The 21,806-nt window shown below is 34.8% G+C and overlaps 4 protein-coding genes and 1 long non-coding RNA gene across 7 annotated transcripts; 1 reads left to right on the top strand and 4 right to left on the bottom strand.

Moving 5' to 3' along the window:
- Positions 1-179: 179 nt before the first annotated feature.
- On the bottom strand, positions 180-1,610 carry LOC114753948 (deSI-like protein At4g17486). Its single transcript, XM_028942652.1, has 3 exons — positions 1,397-1,610; positions 691-978; positions 180-547 (listed from the first exon to the last, which is right to left on the bottom strand). The coding sequence occupies exons 1-3, from the start codon at positions 1,608-1,610 to the stop codon at positions 312-314; spliced, it is 738 nt and encodes a 245-aa protein (XP_028798485.1). The 3' UTR covers positions 180-311.
- Positions 1,611-6,997: 5,387 nt separating this feature from the next.
- On the top strand, positions 6,998-11,418 carry LOC114753947 (G-box-binding factor 1). Of its 3 annotated transcripts, XM_028942648.1 has the most exons (13): positions 7,018-7,068; positions 7,185-7,242; positions 7,842-7,966; positions 8,082-8,129; positions 8,244-8,339; positions 8,448-8,522; positions 8,747-8,922; positions 8,996-9,047; positions 9,232-9,280; positions 9,363-9,523; positions 9,725-9,802; positions 10,277-10,402; positions 11,045-11,418. In XM_028942648.1, the coding sequence occupies exons 3-13, from the start codon at positions 7,907-7,909 to the stop codon at positions 11,120-11,122; spliced, it is 999 nt and encodes a 332-aa protein (XP_028798481.1). In that variant the 5' UTR covers positions 7,018-7,068; positions 7,185-7,242; positions 7,842-7,906; the 3' UTR covers positions 11,123-11,418. The 3 variants fall into 3 exon arrangements, with proteins under 3 accessions (XP_028798482.1, XP_028798481.1, XP_028798483.1); XM_028942649.1 differs by having other exon boundaries at positions 6,998-7,242; positions 7,849-7,966; XM_028942650.1 differs by lacking the exons at positions 7,018-7,068; positions 7,185-7,242 and having other exon boundaries at positions 7,951-7,970.
- Positions 11,419-12,453: 1,035 nt separating this feature from the next.
- On the bottom strand, positions 12,454-14,406 carry LOC114753943 (arabinosyltransferase RRA3-like). Its single transcript, XM_028942646.1, has 2 exons — positions 14,180-14,406; positions 12,454-13,579 (listed from the first exon to the last, which is right to left on the bottom strand). Exons 1-2 carry the CDS (start codon positions 14,366-14,368, stop codon positions 12,461-12,463), a joined length of 1,308 nt encoding a protein of 435 aa, XP_028798479.1. The 5' UTR covers positions 14,369-14,406; the 3' UTR covers positions 12,454-12,460.
- Positions 14,407-17,768: 3,362 nt separating this feature from the next.
- On the bottom strand, positions 17,769-18,339 carry LOC114753944 (uncharacterized). Its single transcript, XR_003741083.1, has 2 exons — positions 18,291-18,339; positions 17,769-18,068 (listed from the first exon to the last, which is right to left on the bottom strand). It is a non-coding gene; the product is annotated as an uncharacterized LOC114753944 (long non-coding RNA).
- Positions 18,340-18,509: 170 nt separating this feature from the next.
- On the bottom strand, positions 18,510-21,431 carry LOC114753941 (HVA22-like protein k). The gene is made up of 7 exons (XM_028942644.1): positions 21,352-21,431; positions 20,578-20,636; positions 20,254-20,351; positions 19,627-19,678; positions 18,878-18,941; positions 18,658-18,753; positions 18,510-18,575 (listed from the first exon to the last, which is right to left on the bottom strand). The coding sequence occupies exons 1-7, from the start codon at positions 21,373-21,375 to the stop codon at positions 18,510-18,512; spliced, it is 459 nt and encodes a 152-aa protein (XP_028798477.1). The 5' UTR covers positions 21,376-21,431.
- Between the last annotated feature and the right edge of the window lie 375 nt (positions 21,432-21,806).

Below are 21,806 nucleotides of genomic sequence, written 5' to 3'. Positions count from 1 at the left end.
GCTGCCTTTGAACAAAATGGGCGTCATATGTGTAGCTTAACTTATTGTTGACATATCTAAGCTTGCCGTGATCATCCACTTACTTCACATTTCTACAAAGAGTTGTTTTTGTCATTGAGCCTGCGCGGAACTGGCACAGAAATACATCCCGCAAGTTCTTCACCAGACAAGGGCAGAATTAGCCAGGAGGAGCCATTGAGCTCAAACAATGAAAAGAAATTTTGACAGACAATTCTGCACTCCTAGAGTAAAGAACGTTTTCTTCATTTAACAGTGGTTCCAATTTCCTAGAAAGAGAACTAAAGAGAATTTCATCCTTCCTTGCGTGAACTCTTTCTTGACTTCCATGCTCGTAGGAAACTTCTATTTCGAGAGTGTTGAATTAATGGAGACTTGGATTCTTTCCTCTGGAGCTTCTGGGGCCTCGATATTGATGACAAACAGCTAAAAGCGGTTTTCTTCTTATTATCACGCCCTTCAAAGTTGGGATCCTCTTGAGAGGTCGAAGTTTTGAGGGCATCAGGGAGTAAGCAGTTACATACAGAACCTACGAGGATGACATAGAACAATGAATCAGTCATTGAATTCCAGAATAATTCTGAGATGCCTGTGATGTGTTTACTGATAGAAAATAATGCAATTGAAAGTTTGAACATTAAAATGGATAGTGTGTGAATGCATGTCATGTACCTAATCTTGCAAGGCGATTGACCCATTTAGGTATTGAATTTCCCGTGAGCCTTTGGCATATATCCGCACAGAAATGGTTGCAGTTCTTGATCATTAAGTGATAAGTATTACCGTGGTAGTTAGCTGACTGATGCTCCATGAATTCTCTAATCTTGAATGGATTCATATTCGTCGTTCCCATGAATATTGACTTCCTAAACTTGAATCCTGGGCACTGCCGAGGTTCAACCTCAAAGACACCGCTAGTAGGACAATCATGGGCTCCAAAGGAATACTCCACTCCATAGACTGAGGCATTATGACAATTTCAGAAAATATTGATGGCATCCAGATAATTTTTTTTTTGACATTTAAGTCATAAGGGGAAGAATAGGTGCAACAAAACCTAATTTGAGTGCCCAAGGGTGATATGAGAAATTTTATTTCCAAACAAAGTCTGAAGATGTAATTTAGGGAAAAAGAGAAGTTGCTTATGTGTCAATGATAAATACAAGCACAGACAGGCTACTATAATGAGTTTGACATATGAGCCATGAAAGTGAAAAGCTGGATAGATAGAGGGCTGGAAAGTAAAGCCCTTCCTTTAGGAGTAGAATTATGATGTAAATTCTACCTAGTGTAGTTTGAATCAAAATCTTGGTGCATACTTTTGCCAAAAAATAATAATTTTGGAAGTTATTTAAGGAGGCTTTGAATGTTTACTGACCTTCAACCCCAGTGTGAAAAACACCAAGGCCTGCCCAGTACAAGTAACCATTTGCGGGTGTCAAATCATACACATTGAGATAGACAGGAACATTCTCTGGATCGTCGTCAACCGATTTCACCTTTTGGAATATGCAAAAGCGGGGTTCTGACTTTTTAAGGACATGAAGGTGCACAACAGATGGCCAGCCATCGTTCTCTGCTCCGGTTTTCATGCTAAAAATGAACCCGGGAAGCACTCAATACCTATTCCCAATCTGTATATATCAACATGAACACTGAGCATAAATCATCTGCATTAAGTACCATTCAACAGAAAAGAACATAAAAAAAAAAAAAAGAGGCACGAAATTTCTCTGTGAAAATATTCATTGCATCAATCTAGGTTGTGAACCGATAATGATGTGTGCACACTTGAAATGTAACATAATGTAAACAGGGAAAAATTATGAATTATTATCATGTTTTCCGTTGTGGCTTAACTTAGATTTTCTAAGGCAACAAAGCCTTAAATCGATCGTCCAAGAAATTTCAGATCAAGCTTTGTAGATAATACAGCAGTAGCCCAATTCCCCTGCGATAACCCTTCCTTAGGAATCATTCCCTGCTTTACTGATTCCTTCATTTCCTTTGTTTATATCAGACAAGAGCAAGAAGACATATCTGACTTGCATCATGATTTGTTCCACTGCTCTGTGTATAACATTTGAGCTATTTCCTTCAAGGTGCAGACTGCAGGACAAAGGCCCCCAAATATGACTCGCGCAATATTTGATGGATTCATCATCGCAAATATAGATCATTTTAAACAGGAACTTGTTACATATTCTAGGAAGAGCTCAAACCTGTTCCTTGCACATAATCCAGGGGCATAAGATTGCTACTTGTAGATGTAGATGGAGAGAAGGGGGGAAGAAAACACTTGGAAAATGTATTTTGTAGCAGGGAACTCAATAAACGCGTAAGGGTACATAACAATGATTTGAGCCCCGTCCAATTTGTGGTGGTCGGATCAACTAACTAGTTGCATTTAGAATGAAGCCCCTATTAGCATTACATGTTAACTTTCTCTACTTTTGAATTAGTCCTTTATTGTTATTTAATTTTTTTCCTAGCATTAAGTAATCTTATTGTTTCAATTTAATTTGTTAACTTCGCTTCAAATGTTACTTTCATTACCTGGTTTCATGTTACTACCTCCGGTATTAATTATAAGATCTTGTTTGTACTCTACTAACAATGTCTTATAATTAGTACCGGAGGTTCGTCTTCTCGACGAACGAAGGAGGGCTCTCATCCGAGAGCGTGATTTGCTGCTTATCAGGGCGGCTTCCATCATCCGTAGGGGACCGGGGGGAAATAACTAATAAGTCCTGTGTTTTTACTTTTCTCTTTCTTTTAACTTAATATGTTGTTTGTTTGTTTACTTTGTTGTAATGTTGTGTTTAGTTGTTTGGCTGGTCTATGTGTGTAAGCTTCCCATTGGATCTACTCCCATCCCATGTAAAAAAATGCTTCTAGTGCTAGTAATGAATAAAATCTGCTTTGTTTTAGTTCTTTATTTTCCTTGTTGTAGTCCACGAGAAGGCCTCTTTTACTAAGATCTAGCGGCTCCAGCTGCGTTGACGATATTCCTTCATTGCGACTTATCTTGCACGAGCATCGTCGTCCCCATCACTTCCTCATCCTCAACCTCTAGAGGAGTTGAAGATACTTCTTTGTTCCTCTTGTTCTTACTTTTGCTCTTACTTCTTCTCATCTAAGCATTTGCTTCGGCCTACACTCGGCCGAGCGGGGAATATCAAAACAACTCGAACAAGACCGGGGTCAACCGACTTACTTCACTCCGGATAGCAACTCTACGATGTAGTAGTCTAGGAGATATCAATAGCTATAGTTTGTATTGGGTGCATCTAAATCCGCGTTTTTCTACCTGCATTTTACAGTGAAGCTGAACCTACTTTCGAATCGACTGACTTGAAGATAGGGCCGGCTGGATAAGTTCCCAAAGGCCCCCTGAGTGACCAGCTAAGTATCTGATTTGAGGAGTCTCTGGCATGGTTTTGAATAATAAACCGGTGGTTAAAAGCTGGAAATAATTAGAAAGATCGGATTCGTCTTTAACCGTGGAACGTACTGACTCATCTTATCAAGTTTGATAAAAAGCCAATAGCTTGAGAAGAAAAGAGTCATATACGAAATGATCGCTATATAGCGAATAAACCATCTTTTCACTAAACAGGGGCGGTAAAAAGAATAGGAACTGGTTAGACTTTCTAAATAATACCTGTGGAGTAAAGCTCAGAAAAATAATCATTTCCGGGAACGGGTGAAACCCTTTCCCTTTCGTTCGTGCATAAAGATATGGATAGGGATGCCGTTACCAACCAATAGTAGTAGTAAGAAGCCTGTATATACGCTCAAGCAAGAAGGAGCAGGGTTTGATCAAAGTAGAATGCCTTTTTTAATTGGGTGTCTTAGCTTACAAAAAAAAAAAAAAATCAATGCTGTAACAAAGTCGTTGCTCAAGTCTCTTGTTCCCTTTCAATTTATGTGTCTGCTGTCCCCTCGTACATGAAAATCATCGTTCATATCTTAAGATTACAAATTAGGCACGCTTTCTCTTAAATCTAAATCAGCAGCATAAATGTCAATGACTTTGTCTTCCTCTTGAGGTGGATTTGGAGGAATGCTTTATTATTCATTTGAAAGAACAGGAGATATTCTAACATCCTACATTAATGTGACAACCAAAGTCACAGAAATACAAACAATCTCATTAACAGCCTAGAATCTACAGCCACATGTCTAACATGGAAAGAAGGAATTCTATAAGAACATTGATGGCCAAAAGAGGAAAATTCCTGGGAATGGCAAATAAAAATGGGATTGAAAGGCGAGAGACAAACCTTTGCAATCAAAGGGCGGCCGGAAGAGAGTGGGGTGAATGGTTGTCATGGAGGAGAGACGGCGGTGGCGGTGGTCCCAGAATGGAACAATGTGTGCGCTTTGGAGTCACACATTGTCCATTGACCCCTCTCTTCCGACGCCGAGGCCCCAGCACTTCTGAAGTTGGCCCCCGATGTCATGACATAAACAAGCCATTGCTTCCTCATGAAATTGTGAATTATAAATTATAATTAATTAAACCCCAAAATTTCCCTATAATTTCTCCCCTTCCACTCCAATAAAAGCGTTTTTCAGTTAAAATAAATTACTCCTCCGATTCTTAATACGAGAGCTATTTAACTAATTTTTATTAGATTAAGGAAGTTAGGTAAGTTAGTTAATTATAAGAAATATGACATGTTTTTTTCTAAAACACCATAATCATTTTTCTTAATATCTTCTCTTCCTCTTTTACTTGATTATGGTTGAGGGAGTATCTATGGGAGGAATTTAGGAAAAATTGATAAATATAAGAAATATGTCTTATGTTTATGACTAAAATTAACTTAATAATTAAGTCATATATTAAGGACTGGAAGAGTACAATATATAGCACTGTTTACTTCTTTGGTTCTCTTTACTTATTTGGTTCCCTCTCTGTTTTTTTTCCCCCTCAATAAGCTTACCTCTTTGGTTCTCAATGCGACTAATTTTTCTCAATTTGTCACTTTTTTTTTGGTCCAACAACTTGTCACATTTGGAATTGTAAGTTGATGATTTTTTTCCGCCTGTTAAGTCCATGGAGTATAAAATAAATCGTTTGTAACAAGAAATTTGTAAAACATTTTTTTGAATACAAATAATATAATAAAAAATATATAAAACTTTTTTTTTTTATTAATTTTTAATATATTTCGTTTTTTTGGAGAAAAAGACCAAAAAATGACAAATTAACTTGGAAATGACCAGAACGTCCACTGAATTTGCAAAATATTACTTTGGTCACATAAGACCAAATTGGCATTATCATGTCAAATGAAAAGATCAAATTACCCTTCATTTTATTTATTGTTTTTAAAATACCGAAGCCCTTACTGGCTGATAATTGGTTACCCAAGCTCTGGCGGTCGAAAACAATTTTTTTGAAAATTTTTATAACTTCAATATAACAATTAACAACTTTTATAATACCATTAACAACTTTAGTATATCAGTTAACAATAGGTTTTTCAGGAAATTTAACAATTGGTCGCTGGAGCTCCGGCCGCCGGAAATAATTTTTTAAAATTTTTTTACAATTTCAGTATAATAGTTAACAACTTTTGTAACGCTATTAACAATTTCAGTATATCAGTTAACAATAGATTTTTCAGGAAATTCAACAATTGGTCGTCGGAGCTCCGGCAGCTAGAAACAATTTTTTTGAAATTTTTTGCAGCTTCAATACAACAGTTAACAACTTTTGTAACGTTATTAACAATTTCAGTATAATAGATAACAACAGGTTTTTTGAAAAATTCAACAAGCTCCGGTGGTCGGAAACAATTTTTTTGAAAATTTTTACAACTTCAGTATAACAGTTAATAACTTTTGTAACGCTATTAACAACTTCATTATATCAGTTAACAATAGGTTTTTGAGATTGTTAATAGCATTACTAAAGTTGTAAAAATGTTACTTTTTGAATTTCCCGAAAAACCTGTTACTAACTGCTATATCGAAGTTGTTAATAGAGTTACAAAAGTTGTTAACCGTTACACTGAAGTTATAAAATTTTTTTTTAAAAAAATAGTTGTTAAAGTTATAAAAATGCCATTTTTTTTGAATTTTTAAGAAAATCTGTTGTTAAATGTCATACCAGAGTTGTTAATAGAGTTACAGAACTTGTTAACGACGTTACTGAAGTTGTAAAAATGCTACTTTTTGAATTTTCTGAAAAACTTGTTGTTAATTGCTATATTGAAGTTGTTAACCGTTATACTGAAGTTATAAAATTTTCAAAAAAATTGTTTTCGGCCATTGGAGCTTTGGCGACCAATTGTTAAATTTCCCAAAAAACCTGTTGTTAACTGATATACTGAAGTTGTTAATAGTATTACAAAAGTTGTTAACTGTCATACTGAAGTTGTAAAAATTTTCAAAAAAATTGTTTCCAACCGCTAGAGCTTGTTGAATTTCCTAGAAAACCTATTGTTAACTATTATATTGAAGTTGTTAATAGCGTTACAAAAGTGGTTAATTGTTATACTAAAGTTGTAAAAATTTTCAAAAAAATTATTTCTAACCACCAAAGCTCCGGTAACCAATTATCAACTGGTTGCCGACGCTCCGGTGATTGCCGCTGCCGGAGCTTGAGCGACCGGCTGGCCAGTGGGAGCTTTGATATTTTAGAAACAATAAATAAAACGAAGGGCAATTTAGTCTTTTTATTTGACATGATAATATCAATTTGGTCTCATATGACCAAAATGGCATTTTGCAAATTTAGCAGACGTTCTGGTCATTCCCAAGTTAATTTGTCATTTTTTGAATTTTTTGTCTTTTTCCCTTTTCTTTTCTTTTGGGCCAAATTATATATCTCGTTTTCAAACCCGTGGGTCGTTATTCATTAGGCATAGTAATGAGTAGGCTTATATCAGATGGCATGTGAAGACGAGGAATGGCCATTTGTCAAAGTTGTGCCTAACTTCTCTTTCGCGCCACCCAGGTTTCTAATCTATTCACTTTTCTCCCTCCCTCTTTGTATGCCCTTCTTCTTTCTTTCTCTCTCAAGTTGTGAACTAGGTGAGATCCCTAGATTTACTACTTCCTAGCTTCTCTTCTAATTCGTTTTATCGCCAGTTACTCCAAGTTATTGATATTTCCAATTTTGCCTCTTACGTTTCTGCTGCACAATTCAGAAAGGCTTATCCATACTAAGCAGGCTCTTTCGTTTTTTTTTTTGGACCGAAATACTAGGTAGGCTGAACTTTACTTTTCTAAACATATGAATCTGGATTTTTGTGTTTTCTGTCAGTTAATTCATGTAATTGATTTATCATTTTACACACATTTCAGAGCTGCAAAATACTTATCAGTGGGCGTTAGATAACCATTCTTTTAGAAATATTTGAGAATGTGACCTTCCTTCTCGTTAACTTGTTCTGAGTAGTGTTGGCAAAGTGTCTTTTCTCATATTCTATCACTTCCTTTGTTTATATTTGGCCGCACTAGATTAACTGGAAGGACATTACATTACATTCGCCCCTAAACAAGTTTTGGGACATCATACATGACCATCAGCCTTCAAAATCCATTCAGGAAAGGCTAACAGATATATGACTATGCTAACCACTTCTCGGAAACGATTAATCCCAATGCAAGCTTTAAGCCGGACTCCTTAATTTTGCCCATGTAGGAAAACACACTCGGAAAGGAATGGTAGAGGCAATTCAATGTGACTGCCTTTCTTCTTTGCTAAATGTGGATTTTAATTTTTTCCTCATTTTAGTTTGTTCTTTTTCTTTTCATTCTCTCTTGCATAGTTTACTTTCTTCTAACTATCTCTCATTCTCTAGGCGTTAGATTCAAAAAGAAATCAGTCATATTGGCGGTACAGAGTTCATGTGAATTTTGAGCTCTGATGGGGACAGAAGAATCCAACACAAGTACTAAACCCAGCAAAACTATGGTGGTTCAGGATGTCCGTAAATTGCTTTGAATTGTCTCATTTAAATTTCTCTGCCTGCAATATGATGATTTCTAATTCTTATGTTCTCTACCTTTTTTTCTTCGTTTCAATTCATATTTTATGACAGGAAACTGAAAACAAACCTTTGCAGCCGCTTTGGTATACTTCTATACAGGTCTCAAAAATTTATGTATTTATTTATTTGCATGGGTTTATATCGATATTTGGTTCCTGTATGTCTGTGCTTCTCATGTGGAAACTATTAACACTCTGAACGACTTTGAAATAGGGATATCATTATCCTATGCCTGCACCAACACCTATTATAAATTCACATGCAGCTGCAGCCGGTTCTTACTATTATCCCCACATTTGGCCAAACCAGGTAGTAATTTGCTTATTCATGATTCTTTCTGCAAATTGCTTGCTTTGATTATTATGAAGGAGCAAATCATGAGATTGCTTTTTCATTGTTTTTAATCATCTGGTGCAGACTTTCTGCAGTCCCCTTAAATATGACCCTCTGCATGATCCCAGCGGGCTCAAGGATCATCCAATTGTTTCCGGGGTAACTTGCTAAATATTCCATGTTATTATGCTTTCTATATTTTTTCTATTTTAATGAAATTCACATGGCCAGTTGCTTTAGAATTATTGTTTCCCCCCTTTTCTTTATGCTAACAGACGAAATTTGGCATTAACCATTACTTGAATTCCATTTTCCTGGAAAGTTTATCTGCTTATATTCGTTGAGTAATGCATATGACAAAGTTAGTTTTTCATTCTGCTCAGGGCTCTGCTTCAACATTTTCAGATAAAGTACAAAGGACTTTCAGTGGAGAGAACGTGGATTTGACAAAAGCATGTGAAGGGAACTTACAACCTAGAAGTTCTGTCCTTAAGGAATTAAGAGAAAATGGAAATGAATCATCAATTTCCAAAAATGAGCAAGATAGAGGGACATGGAGGTACTGTTTGCCTTATTCACCAAGCGTCCTCATCACATTTTTCCAAACTTAATTGCAAATTATCTGTTTATAGTGCTACAAATGGAAGCATGGGATCGTCAGATGAAGGCCATGACACTGACAATGTATGTGAAACTTATTACGTATTTAAATTGAACATACCTCTGAACAAGTAATATATTACCCATCACCAGTTTTGAATTATGATAGACTTTCAAATGTAGTATGAAAAATTGGCCATTCTGCTGTATAGTTCAAGATTTTTAGAATATCTTAACCAGAAGGTTTAATGCTATCCCTCTTCTGCAGGGTTTCCCTTCAAGTAGAGAGCAGCAATGTAACATGATGCTTGCAAATAGTATGTTTGAAATTGATGCATTTTTTTTTTTTTGTCATTGAAATATCAGAATACATATCTGATGATCATGAAATTTGAACAGGGGACCTTACACAGAATGGGGCTAGAATAGAAAATGGTAATGCAATTCACGTGAACAAAGAATCTGCGTCACAGCAATTTGCGGTGAATTCAAGTGAACCAAATCTGAATTCAGAAACCAACCTCAATACATCTGGGACAATTCATGGACTTGCAAAACTGGTACTACAAACTTCTCTGGTTTACGTCATTTATTATTGACTTTTAACTGTTACCATAAACTTTTATGGTCTTACTGCCTTGATGGTGAATACTTGGCATTAATGGGATCTCTTGGTCAGATTGCTCTTTTTTTCCCCTCTTTTTTTTTTTAAGTCTCAGAATGCTTTTTTATTTCCTGCTGAGCTGTATATGTTGTGGCAGGAAGAAGATGAAATAAGAAAAGAAAGAAAAAGGCAATTAAATAGGGAATCAGCCAGGAGATCAAGGATGCGTAGGCAGGTATGCATATGTGTTAAATATTGATGGAAGTGGCTTTATTTGTATAGACACATACATCACATATACTCTTGAAAGTCAACTTTTTCAATAAAAAATTATGCCATACTCTGTATTGGGTAATTGATCAAAATGCCAAGCTATTTTTCATTTTCTTTATTGACAATGATTTAGAGCTCTAGCCGCAGCAGTGAAGTTATTTTTCTGAAGAATGAACTTGTAAGTTCAACCTAGTCAACTTCATGCATCTAGAACCGCTGAAACGTTTCTATTTTATTGAGAACATGATGGATTCACAAGTAGTTCACTAGATAGGCAAACAAAAGCTCATTCTGGATGACTACTTTAGAAGTGGTTGCTTTAGCTGTGCTTCTCTCTGTTTCCTTCTGGAAATAGATTATATTTTCATTGAAACACTCTCCATCCTCTTATTGCCGATGTTCCATTAGATAACTTATTATTTCTATTTCTTGACAGCAAGAATGTGATGAGCTACGTAAAATCATGGATGATCTTGTGAAGAAGAATTCCTTGCTGAAGGACAAGCTTGTGAGCCTTTCTGAAGACTGTCTAGAGCTCAATAATGAAAACGACTACATAGAGGTGTGCCATCTAAACCACATCTGTTAGTCATTCGCTCATTAACTAGTGATTCTCAATATGATTGAAGTACATAAGGCCATGCCTCCCTTTCTATCATTCTTTCCGTAAAGAAAAGCTATTCTTTCAAGCACCCTGGGGTTGCTTGTTGCCAGAAAATCAGAGTGTTCTTGTCTTATTTGCGCGAATTGAGCATTCAACGTGCATGAAACACCAATATGCAACCGTAACTTGATTCTATTTGCTCTGTCAGTGGGATTCATTTTGTTTCCGTGTGGAAAAGACGGAAATGAGGATAGATTTCATCCCTTTTTAACTATTTAGAGTTCCGAGTTACATTTACAACTTGCTTCCGTAGCCAAAAATCCCATTACACCAGGTGCTCGAAATTTTCTTTTAAGAGTTCACGATTTGCTATATGGATGTTTAACAGATCTGTAATCTGGACGCCCCCTCGCCAATTTGGTCCACTTTCTTAACAATGAGGTTCACTTTTTATTTGGAAAATTATTCACAAGGACCAAATTCAGAAACTATTCTTAAGGATCAGAAGACTGAAAAATTGAAAATTTACAAGTTTTTGTTACTCTTTTGACTTCTGCAAGCTAATCTCTGATATTAGTCATTGGTTTGGCGTATTAACAGGAAGAGATCACCAAGATGTATGGGATAGAATCAATTGCCGATCTTATAGCCATGAGGCCTGGCGGAGTAACTCGTTGAGATGTTTAGCCACAACCGTTTGCTGATTTCGTAGCCACTAAGTCTGCTTAACTCGGTTGATGGTAGAAGCTAACATAACAGCTCACGAAGCAATCTAATAACTTTCTAGAATTCTTCATTTGACATTAGAAGCCAATTTGAACTCTATTTAAGTCGTTTTAAGTTATACAGTCTCTCAAAATAACGTTATTGTGAACGAAATCCCACTATCGGAACTTTGAGGAGTCAGAGATAATCTGGATAAATGGGGTCAACAAAAATCATCAAGGTTTAGACCACGACGAGCTCGAGGTCTCTTCATTCCGGAATATTTGTTTGGTACGGTACATAAAATGAAATGAAATGTAACGAGTAATAATTTTTAAAAATTAGAAAATAGAAATTACTAAATACTAGTTCTGGTTCTAATTATAAAACTCAATTGATTAATTTGATGAGATTAAAAAAAGAAGTTAGGTTAGTTATTTGTAATAAATAGGTGTTGTTGTTTTTTAAATATCTTTACTAATTAATTATATTAGTTAGGACTATAATTATTAGAAGGACTACCTTAGAAAAAAATGTATAAATATAAAAGATAAAGTGCATTGGGGTATTATATTTAAGACTAAAATAAAAGTCAAATAGGATCTTATATTAAGGACCGGAGGCAGTAATAATCATAAACAATATGAAAATCACCAATATCAATATAGGAATGGCATTATTCGCGATTTTCAATTATATCAATTGACCCTTTTATACGCGGAGCATTTCTAAATCCACATCCATATGACTTAATTGATGTGTACTTTATCTGAAAAAAAAACATTATATGGCTATGGGTTACACATTTGATTTAAAGACTGCCTATAGTAAGTCTCAATTCTTTAAAAGTTTATCCTCTGTATTGCGTAATTTTTTTTAAAAAAAATTTGATTGGTAGAAATATTTTTGGCAAATGCCAATACTGTGTGTAAGGGCCGGGATGGAAAAAGATTTTTTCTTTGTTTTTAAAAAACTGCATCTCAATACAGAATTAGACATAAGTAAATAAGTTCAAAATCACTAAAAAAAAAAAAACATTCGTAATTAGTCTCTCTCTCTCTCTTTTTTTGCGGCCGTTCGTAATTAGTCTTAGACGTGGTAGCCGACACATACATGTGTGTGTGTGTGTGTGTGTGTGTGTGTGTGTGTGGGCAATGAGTGAGAGGACCGAACTATTATGTTTAAGAGAACCTTAAATAACCAAAATGGACGTGGTGCGTGGAGAAGATTGAAAAGAATATTGCTTAAAAACAATATCTCCTTTAGACCATTGGCATGAAATGAGAGTGCCTAACCTGCGGAAAAGTAATATCACCATTCAGAACCTTCAGGAAAAGGCTTTAGAGCATCTTGCTTTCCATTGACATAGTATTCAACTATTGCTCTCATTCGGGGAAGCTTGTCTGGGTGATAATTTACATGAATAATCACTGGTTTAATTTTGCTGAGTTTAGCATCATTCCTCACAGTCTTGAACAGAACCTTGCTGTTCATAAAGAGATATATATCCATAGTTCTTCTGGCCGCATGAAGCCCAATATAGCCAGGATATGACGGTTTAAACAGTTCCTCATTGAAAACAGCTTGGTCCCAAGAATTTGGCGCCATGGAAAGTCGAATTGCCACACGATCCAAAAGCTCAATTGAAGGGATTGTTGGTCTGATATAGAAGAAACCAGAATTGTAAACCCATATCCTCATAGTATGAGCATATCTCGCCCAACCCATTGCAGGTTCATCGAACACATGATTAAATCCGTAAGCTGTCATGTTATCATGACCATCGCTCATGGACTCTACATCTGAATCTCGGAACAGATGATCAAAAGGGTCCTGTAAATATACAATGTCAACATCTGACAGAAGAACACTATACCCCAACTGTAGAAATTCTCTTAGGATACGAAATTTAAGCCCAGAAACAGCATGATTGCTTCCAGTTCTTCCAATAGAATCAATATTTTCATCGGGGTCTCTCTTGTACACTGGAACTTGACTTGATTCACAAAACTTGGCAGTTTCTTCATCCAGAGCAACCACAAGATAATTGGGTATACCAACTCTCTTAATGTTGGCAAACCAGACCTCCAGCATTTCCATCACATTGGAGTTTGCAACTGCCACTATAAGTTCTCTTTGAACTGCAACTTTCTCTAATATCTTTGCCAATCTTGGGTTCACGGATTTATCAGGAACTACCGTAGGGTTGGTTCTTAATCCCTTGACAGTACCAAAAGGCCCAGCTTTACGCTGTTTACCCAATGTAAGAAACTGCTTATGAGCCTGATCTTTCCCTTGCTCTGCAAGCCGAAGCCTTTCGGTCAATTCCCTTACTTGTTTCTTCAGCTCAGAATTTTTCTCTGATGCCGCAACTAACTCTGATTTCAACATGCTGATCCGGTCTGATGATTCACACGCTGCTGAATTTGTCTGCCAAATTAACCATTGTAAATTTGAAGCTCGTAATGCTATGGAGCACTCTTTGTGCCATACAAAACATATATAACGCAGAACTCCATTTCACACCAAAACCACATAGAAAACTATAAAACACCAAGGCACAGAAAGAAAGTATATATATAAGCGAACCACGATTAACTCTTGAACATGTGTGGTCTGCTTTAAAATATTAGCTCCAGCCATCAACTATATTTAACACGACGTCTAGACTCCAAAGTTATTCTTCAGAAATAACAACCAATCCAGTTTTTTTCTTTTCATTTTCAAGTGATTACTAATATTGAGAGTAAAACTAAGTAGGCCTGACAGAGGAATCCGAAATAGAATTAATGAGGATCAGAATCAGCAAGATTGACAATTCACAATATTGATACAGCAACAATTAGTCAGAACAGAGTAATTTACAGTCAATGCTTAACATCTCCGTTTGTCATCCAAGGGACCTCAGATGATGGTGACAATGTTAATACAAAGAAAATCATTGAAGAGAAGATATTGAAGAATCAGATAACCATAAAGTTCGAAAAAGAAAAAGAAAAACAGAGGCTGCATTCATTATAAATGCCGAACCTGGGTCTCATATACTGCGGTACCGTGACTGCGATTAGGGGCATTGTTCAAAACGAAGAGCCTATTGGGGAATAAGAAAGCGAAGACACAACCAATAACGACTCCGATCGCTACAGCGATTAAGACTCTTGATTTGCGCAGAGACTGAGTATTGTTCCTCATCAATGGCCCTTCTCTCCGGCCAATCATGACGGCGTCTCTTCCACTTTAAGTCTATTTCAATCTGAGGTTCGGATTCAGGATTGAAGAACGGAAGAATCAAGGATGTGTCGAAGGCATTATAAGCTGATTCCCACAGCGACCGTCGTCTAACAATTGAGCTCTGATCAGAGCTTTGATGGAGACAATAATGGAAGAATTAAGGTTCACTGAATTATGAAGAACTTCCTGAGTGAATGAATGGTGGGAATGCAGAAAATACAAACAATTAAACAAATTTTGAAAGAGGAAGTAGCAGGTAGGCAAATGGCCATTGATCCCGAATGAGGAAAGAAAAGGAATTTTTTTTTTTTGGCCGGCCGGAAAGAAAATCATGGTACTTTCCCTGTTTCCCATATACGGGAAATGGGAATCATAAACATAAATATGATGCTTGTTTTTTTTTTCTTTTTTGACCAGCAAACATAAATAAGATGCGTGGGAGGGAGTTACTGGTTTTTTTTTACTACCTCCGGTCCTAATTATAAGAGCCAATTGACTAATTTGAAGAGATTAAGGAAGTAAGTTGAGTTAGTTATTTGTCCTAAATATGTGTTGTTTTTTCTAAAATATCCTTACTAATCAAGTGTATTGACTAGAATTATCATTGTTAGAAGGACTATTTTGAAAAAAATGTATAAATATGATAGACAAATTGGATTTGGTCTTATATTTAGGACCAAAATAAAAATCAAACAGAATCTTATATTAAGGACAGCAGGTAGTAATACTTTTAATTATTCCTCCAATCCTAAAGGTCCACGAAAAAAATTCCTCTAATAAGTCCCAAAAAGAAATATAAGTTTGCTTAGATAGTATCCAGAGTATTTATTTATTTTTCTTTTATATTTTGCCATTATCAAATATCATGAATAATTAATGTAGTATTTAACTTTTAATAAAAGTACTTTGAGAAAATATTACAACCTTTTACGTATTTAAATATTTAATGAACCAACTTTTATTTAAGTACTCATAAACTTATATTATGGCTATATTATGGTTTTGTTTTTTATTTTAAGGTAAACTACATAAAACTTTTCTAAATTTTGAACTAGGTACAAATAATTGTTTTAATCTTTTAAAACTTAAGAGAAACAATTAAAAAACACACCTAAACTTTTAGCTATGTATAGGTAAGTCTCAACCATAAATTATATGCCCCTTAAATTATATATATATTTATATATAATCTCCTCAAACTGTAAAATTTAAATTACATACATATAAGTCCTTTAAATTTTAATATATGTGCAGATAAATAATAAGAAAAATTACTAATAAAAGAGTCATTTGTATAAAGATAAAAATTTATGGGATTCTTTATAATCTTTTAGAGTTTGAGAAGCTTTTTTTCCCCTGCTTGAGAGTTTGGGAAAGTTATTTGTACATAACTTCGTGATACTTGCGTATAATTTTACTTTCATTTTAATTTTATTCTTTTATTACGTGTACTACTAAGATTAGGCTGGAGTTGTTATTGTCCATCTCTATTTTCTGATTACCTTTTTAGTTTGATTTATTATCTTATGCTGAAAAGGAAAGTTAGGAGGAAGGAAAATATGAAGAGAAAAAATAGAGAGAAGAAAAAATTGGAAAGAAAATGTTATCATCCATCTTGCTTGGATAGAGAGAAAAAAATAAAGAGGAAAGAAAATAAGTAAATATCTAAATTACTAAAATATTCTTATCAAAATATATCATATTTAAAATTAAATCAAATCAAATATTGTAATGGAAAATTTTACTAACATTAGCATCATCAAATAATTTAGGCTAAAGTAGATATTTCATCTTTTAACTTTGTATAAGGTTTCAATTTGATCCCTTAACTTTAAAAAGTATACTTTTAGTCCTTTAAGTTTAATTTTTTTTAAAAAAAATGATGACATTAAGATCTTAGGTGTTGATAAAATATTTTCAAATATAACATATTAAGTTTAATTTCCAAACATTCGTGATTGTTACAAAAAAAAACCTAATGATTTTAGGGTTAAAAGACCACTTTTTAAAATTAAAGGACCAAATTAAAATATTGTATAAAGTTAAAGGATCAAATGTATACTTTAGGCAATAATTTAAAATCAAGTTATTTGGTTTATATATGTTTTCATATGATTATATTTTAAAACCAAATTATTTAATAAAAATATTGTTTTAAGATAAAAATAAAAGTGAATAACTTTTAAATTTTTTTAAATACAATACAAAATAAAATATGGAGGGGAAGAACTCAAAAAAGCACCAAAGAAGGGGCAATCACGAAAATTTTGTTTTCCTCCCCCAAATCTCTCTAAATGAGACATGAGTCTCACTTTATCCCCCCACCACTTTTTCTTCCTCCCTCGTTTTCTGTCTTATGCTCTTATCTAAGTAGGGAAAAACTTATTTCTCCTCCTGTTTTTCTCTCTAGTTGCCTTTCTCCTAATTTTCTCTAAGTTACGCTTTATGAAAGGTTTAACTATTAAATTCAAAACCAAAATTTCCATTTTATTTTTAAGTAATTAAGTTGTCTATTTATTTTGAAAAACATTGACTTAATAAAATTTAATGTTTATATTTCATCTTAACCATTTAATCTTAAATATTGAACATAAAATATAAGAGTGCTTGATCCAGTATGACACATAAGAAAGATTGTGTTTTTTGAACAAGAAGAAGGCAGAATCGCTCAATTAGACAGGAATAAAGTTATTAGGCCAAAAAATGGACGGGAATAAAGTTAAAAGATAGAATTCATTTTCAACAGATTAAAGCAAAGATCACTAGATCAGCGGTAAAAAAGTAGTTAAAAACCAAATATTCCTTTCTTGCTTTTGTTGTATAAGTATTTAGTAATTGATCTTATTTGTCATGGCATAGAGCTAATTAATTACAGTAATTCAAGTATCATTAAATTAAAATGGGAGATGATTCTGTAATTTTTTTCAAAAATTGGCAAAGTTTGATGAGGCCAATTGGTAACTCCATGCTTTGATTCTTTATTTCAAATCCCCTTTCTTTATTTCCTTCTTTTTTTCATTCAAAGTTTTAATCAGGCTCTGTCCAATTTTTTAATTTAAATATTTTGAACGTGAGAAACTTCTGCCCATTTTCTGATTAAGACACTTCTTTTCATTTCAATATTTCGTGCCTGCGTAAAAATTATTATAATTTAATAAGAAGCCATACACTTGTAGCTATTCCGTTGGCCGACAAACTAACCGAACAAAGAGTAAATTTGGTCCATAATATTTAATCTCTAGATCAGTAAGGCATTTTGAACTTTGAATACTTAGAACTAGGGGTGGCGGCGTGGCCTTTTTGGTCAAAACAAAAAACTAGGCACGCCCTTTCTTAGTTAAGTGGCTGGCTCTGTGGAAGGGCATTGACGCAACAAAACAAATAATGATAACACCTAACATCGAACACTTGTTCCGATTATTATGTACATCACTAAATATTTCATCATGTCCGTCTTCTTATATACTGCAGCGGAGTAGAAGCTCGAGAATCACAAAAAAGAAAAATCAGAAAAAAGAGACTGAAAACTCAACCCCACAAGCAATCTTACACTTTGATTTTCTCACCTAAGCTGTCTATAGAGAAATGCCTTAATCGTCTTCTGATTCTGAATTCTCAATCTCCCTCTTCAGGCTTCGATTTTCTTGCCTTCCAACTGGCCGAACGGGAGGCCTAATCATTTCACTAGCTGGTACAAAAAACAATGAAATGAGCAATTAAGCCTACGGATTAATTAGCTGATGAACGCTACAATTACAACCAAAGTATTTCAACAACAAAAAACCGTAGCCCTAATGCGCCAAACTGGGCAATTCGTTATACAAAAGCTTCAAGATAGAGAACTCCGGATAAGCACTTATGCAATAGAGAGAAGAAAGATGGCAAATTCAGAGGGAGCTTGCATGCATACCTGTAACTACAGCTTTTGTTACAAGTGACCTTGCGAACAGAAATTCAGCTTGGTGTGCACTAATAAATTTAGTCTGCAATGTCAACAAGAACTGATCGGTACAGGTCTATATACTGATATGCTATAAGCAGCAAGGAAAAAGGGAGCATATCTTCGAGTAAAGCCTATTACACTAGAGATGCCAATTTGGCGAGCCAAAACCACTTAATTAGCTCAGTATTAAGTATTGCGAGGTGTGGTGAACACAAGACTAGGATAAACAATCATCAAAAGCAGTATAGCACCCTAATTTTCAATGGCAATTGGAAAAGAAGACTAAGATAAAGCACTGCATTTCCACCAATAATGAAATGAAATGAACTCTCACCATTTCACCATATAAAAATTCCATAACCTGATCCATTCTAGCTTGATGCTTCAGCAAAAATGGACGCATGTGACTCTCATACAGTTGTCTCGCTCCCTGTTGAACAGCAATAGTAAGATTTGCTTATTCACTTATTATTAATCTCTAATGTCACATCAATTAAACATTGTGGCAAACAATCATCAAAACCAGTATAGTAAAGATTATCTAGAGAGCTTACATTGAGAGTGGGAAGCTGAAGCCAAACAAGAAATGCAAATTTCATATGGTAATAAAGTGGGATCCTGATGAAACACAGCACAGCAGCCTAATCAGATCGAAATATCTCTTGTATAATGTCAAATGAAACAAAGCAAGCAAATAGAGCAGATTACGCTTTCCTGCCCTTAGTTTTATTGAAGTTACAGGAAGATCCCTATTTTCATAACATATACCTAAGTATAATTTTGTTGATTTTTTACTAAAATATCCTCCATTAGCCTAAATACATATTGAAACTTTCGCAAGAAATTATTTCAAAATATGAAAAAGTATGCTGTCATCATTGTTCCTCCCCAAATTATTTCAAAGCATGCGTAGGTAAGAATGAAAAAGGAATTTTATTCTATTTTCATTGAATTTAATAAAGCCTTACAACTGATACCTCCTGCATGAAAAGATGGTTTGAAGTATTTCCTTTTTTCTCTTTTACACAACTAATTAGTTTATAATTAATTGTTGCAAATAAAAAATTTCCACCTCTGCAAGACTCTTCAATGTACATGTTCAAACTTGATTTGCCAGTGAACCAGATCAACTCTCCCAAGATATCAAATAGATTTTGAAAAGGATATTTTGGTAACAAAAAAGAGTACTTAGGTTAATGGAGGTATTGTAATAAAATAATTAGAATTGGACTGAAGTATAGTAAAAAAATTTAATTTCACAGGATGAAATATGCACTTAGTGCAGGCAGAACTTGACTATTACCAGCAAAGTACTTTTTCTGCAAATATTTCTGCTATGCTAAAAGATCCATAAGCTGCAAATCACAATAGAGATAAGTCCATATTAAAAAGAGGCAGTATATAGCTATCACAATCATCAAAAGTCAACACGAAAAGCATGTAGGAAAATTCAACTTCAGGAAGCTAAAGGTCTGCTTCTGCATGACGATAATAAATTTGCACAACAAACCATTTTCTATTTACTCTGTAGTCCTCTACATATGATTGCTCAAATGTACCAGGAAATCAAAATCAAACAACAAGGAAGTAAAAGCTTTGAATAGTGTGTAAATATTCTATGATAACTTCAAAATAGTTCCGCAAGTGATTCAGCAGAAGTTGAGCGACGTTAAAGGAAAAGTGAATAAACTTGTTTCAAGACGTTTATTCTATATCACAAAGGCATTGATAACCAAGGACTTCGGAGAACAATGAAACTGGTCAGGAACACAATTATTGATCAGATGCCATCTTTCTTGCAAGAGGCGTGGGGAATGCAGGAGATCGTGAAATGTAGGGGAAAACAAGTACATCCAATTGATGCACCAAATAAATGGACAAATCAACAAGGAACTTAATAATGAAAATGATGCTGAACGCAAATTATAACCTGCCCAGTAAGTCAGCCACCTTTGTTGCTCATTTTGATCTTTGTTCTCAATAGCTTTAAATGTAGAGTAAACAGGAAGCGCAAGCCCCACAGAACAGCTATAAAACCATGTAAAAACAAAATTAGTGAATATAGTTATGGATCTAATTTCTGAAAAAGGAGAATAAAATCCTTATCAGCCATCACAGTTTGATTAAGAACCTGGACAACCTAAACAATACTTTCTCTGCAAAATTCAATACTAAACACCACAAAGACAAAAAATTTCAAAAGGAGAGGTAACATGATACATTTTGAGGTAAAAATCTCCAAATATATGCATACCATGCAGTGCGAAGAACAATTTTAGAACCAAGAGGGGAGAGGAGCAGTTGCAACCCAACCTATGTAAGAAAAAAACCAACGCTAGATGTCAGAGTAAGAACATTTTAGCACATATAACCCTACGTAAGAAAGCAGTTGCACTCACAACACAATTTGGTCAAATCAGTTATGAGCATGACCGACCTTTACATCATGCCATGCCTTCCAGAAAACAAATCAATATATTACATATGAGACGGTCAAGTTTTCATATGGTGCTCCAAGAGTTTATAATTCGAGGTTTGAATGGGCATTAAATGTTATTGCCAACCTTTGAATCATTTTATTTTTCTCCTTTCCTCTAGCAATCAAAATGCATAGGATGCTCTCTTTCTTAGCTGTTTCAAACATGCTGATCATACTTCCCGCTACGACCTAAGGAACTTGCAGCAGCACTTCTTTTCCTTCTTTAATGAAGTGGCAAATACAATCAACCAATGATGTCTATTACTGTGCCCTCTGAAAGTTTTCAGGGGAAAGATCCATGAAAGATAATACACCCTTCCACCGCAAAACTAGTTTGAGAACAACAGGAAGATTAATTCCCAGACACTCCCGATTACAATCTAATGAATTATCACCACCAACCACGAAGAGGAGTTCACTCTATTTTCGTTTAATATGATCATCAAGAAAGAATAGATATATCTGGAATTGTAGAAAAAATTCCTCCGATATCAAATAATGGCTTTTAAAACCGAAAGGTATATAAAAAAGATAAGTGTAATCGCTTACCTCGCCTGGCACCGGAAAAGCCATGGGAGAGAATTGCGCGCAGAGATTGAATCACGGGAGGGTCGCTTCTGCCGCTTCTCTGTGCCGTGATTCGTAAGATGATTTTTAATTTTCCGGAAGGAGGAAAAATAGTGTAAATAGAAATTTTCAATTTCTTCTTCTTTTTTTTTGGGAAAACCTAACGATGACCAAACCATTCTCCCATGAAAAAAATTGCCTGGACAAACCTCAAAGGCCCAATCGCCTTCATACAGGAAATGAGGCCCTATGGACCAAAAAGGCCTAATTGTATTTTGGATTGGTCTAAACTCTCTGGCCATTTGTATTGGCCCATTAAAAACACCTGAGAGCCCAATAAAAGTTCTTATTGTCCGGGCTAACAGCCCGGTCAGCTTGCTTAAGGAGCTAGTTGGATTGGCAATATCTTGTAAATCACTAATAAAAAGTTATTTATA

This window comes from Neltuma alba, unplaced genomic scaffold, assembly GCF_004799145.2.
Source record: "Neltuma alba isolate B1F8T4 unplaced genomic scaffold, ASM479914v2 tig00008320_pilon, whole genome shotgun sequence".
NCBI classification, from domain to species: domain Eukaryota; kingdom Viridiplantae; phylum Streptophyta; class Magnoliopsida; order Fabales; family Fabaceae; genus Neltuma; species Neltuma alba.
The sequence above is the reverse complement of the archived record's forward strand: the minus strand, read 5'-3'. Positions and strand labels throughout refer to the sequence as shown.

Coding starts and splice junctions, on each gene's coding strand:
- LOC114753947 (XM_028942649.1), top strand. CDS start 7,907: ATGGGGACAGAAGAATCCAACACAAGTACTAAACCCAGCAAAACTATG. Junction 8,130..8,243: donor TTTGGTATACTTCTATACAG/GTCTCAAAAATT, acceptor ACTTTGAAATAG/GGATATCATTATCCTATGCC. Junction 8,340..8,447: donor CCCACATTTGGCCAAACCAG/GTAGTAATTTGC, acceptor CATCTGGTGCAG/ACTTTCTGCAGTCCCCTTAA.
- LOC114753941 (XM_028942644.1), bottom strand. CDS start 21,375: ATGGCTTTTCCGGTGCCAGGCGAG. Junction 20,352..20,577: donor ATTGTTCTTCGCACTGCATG/GTATGCATATAT, acceptor ATGGTTTTATAG/CTGTTCTGTGGGGCTTGCGC. Junction 18,942..19,626: donor GCAGAAAAAGTACTTTGCTG/GTAATAGTCAAG, acceptor GTGTTTCATCAG/GATCCCACTTTATTACCATA.
- LOC114753948 (XM_028942652.1), bottom strand. CDS start 1,610: ATGAAAACCGGAGCAGAGAACGATGGCTGGCCATCTGTTGTGCACCTT. Junction 979..1,396: donor TTTTCACACTGGGGTTGAAG/GTCAGTAAACAT, acceptor ATAATGCCTCAG/TCTATGGAGTGGAGTATTCC. Junction 548..690: donor CAATCGCCTTGCAAGATTAG/GTACATGACATG, acceptor TCATCCTCGTAG/GTTCTGTATGTAACTGCTTA.
- LOC114753943 (XM_028942646.1), bottom strand. CDS start 14,368: ATGATTGGCCGGAGAGAAGGGCCATTGATGAGGAACAATACTCAGTCT. Junction 13,580..14,179: donor CCGCAGTATATGAGACCCAG/GTTCGGCATTTA, acceptor TTAATTTGGCAG/ACAAATTCAGCAGCGTGTGA.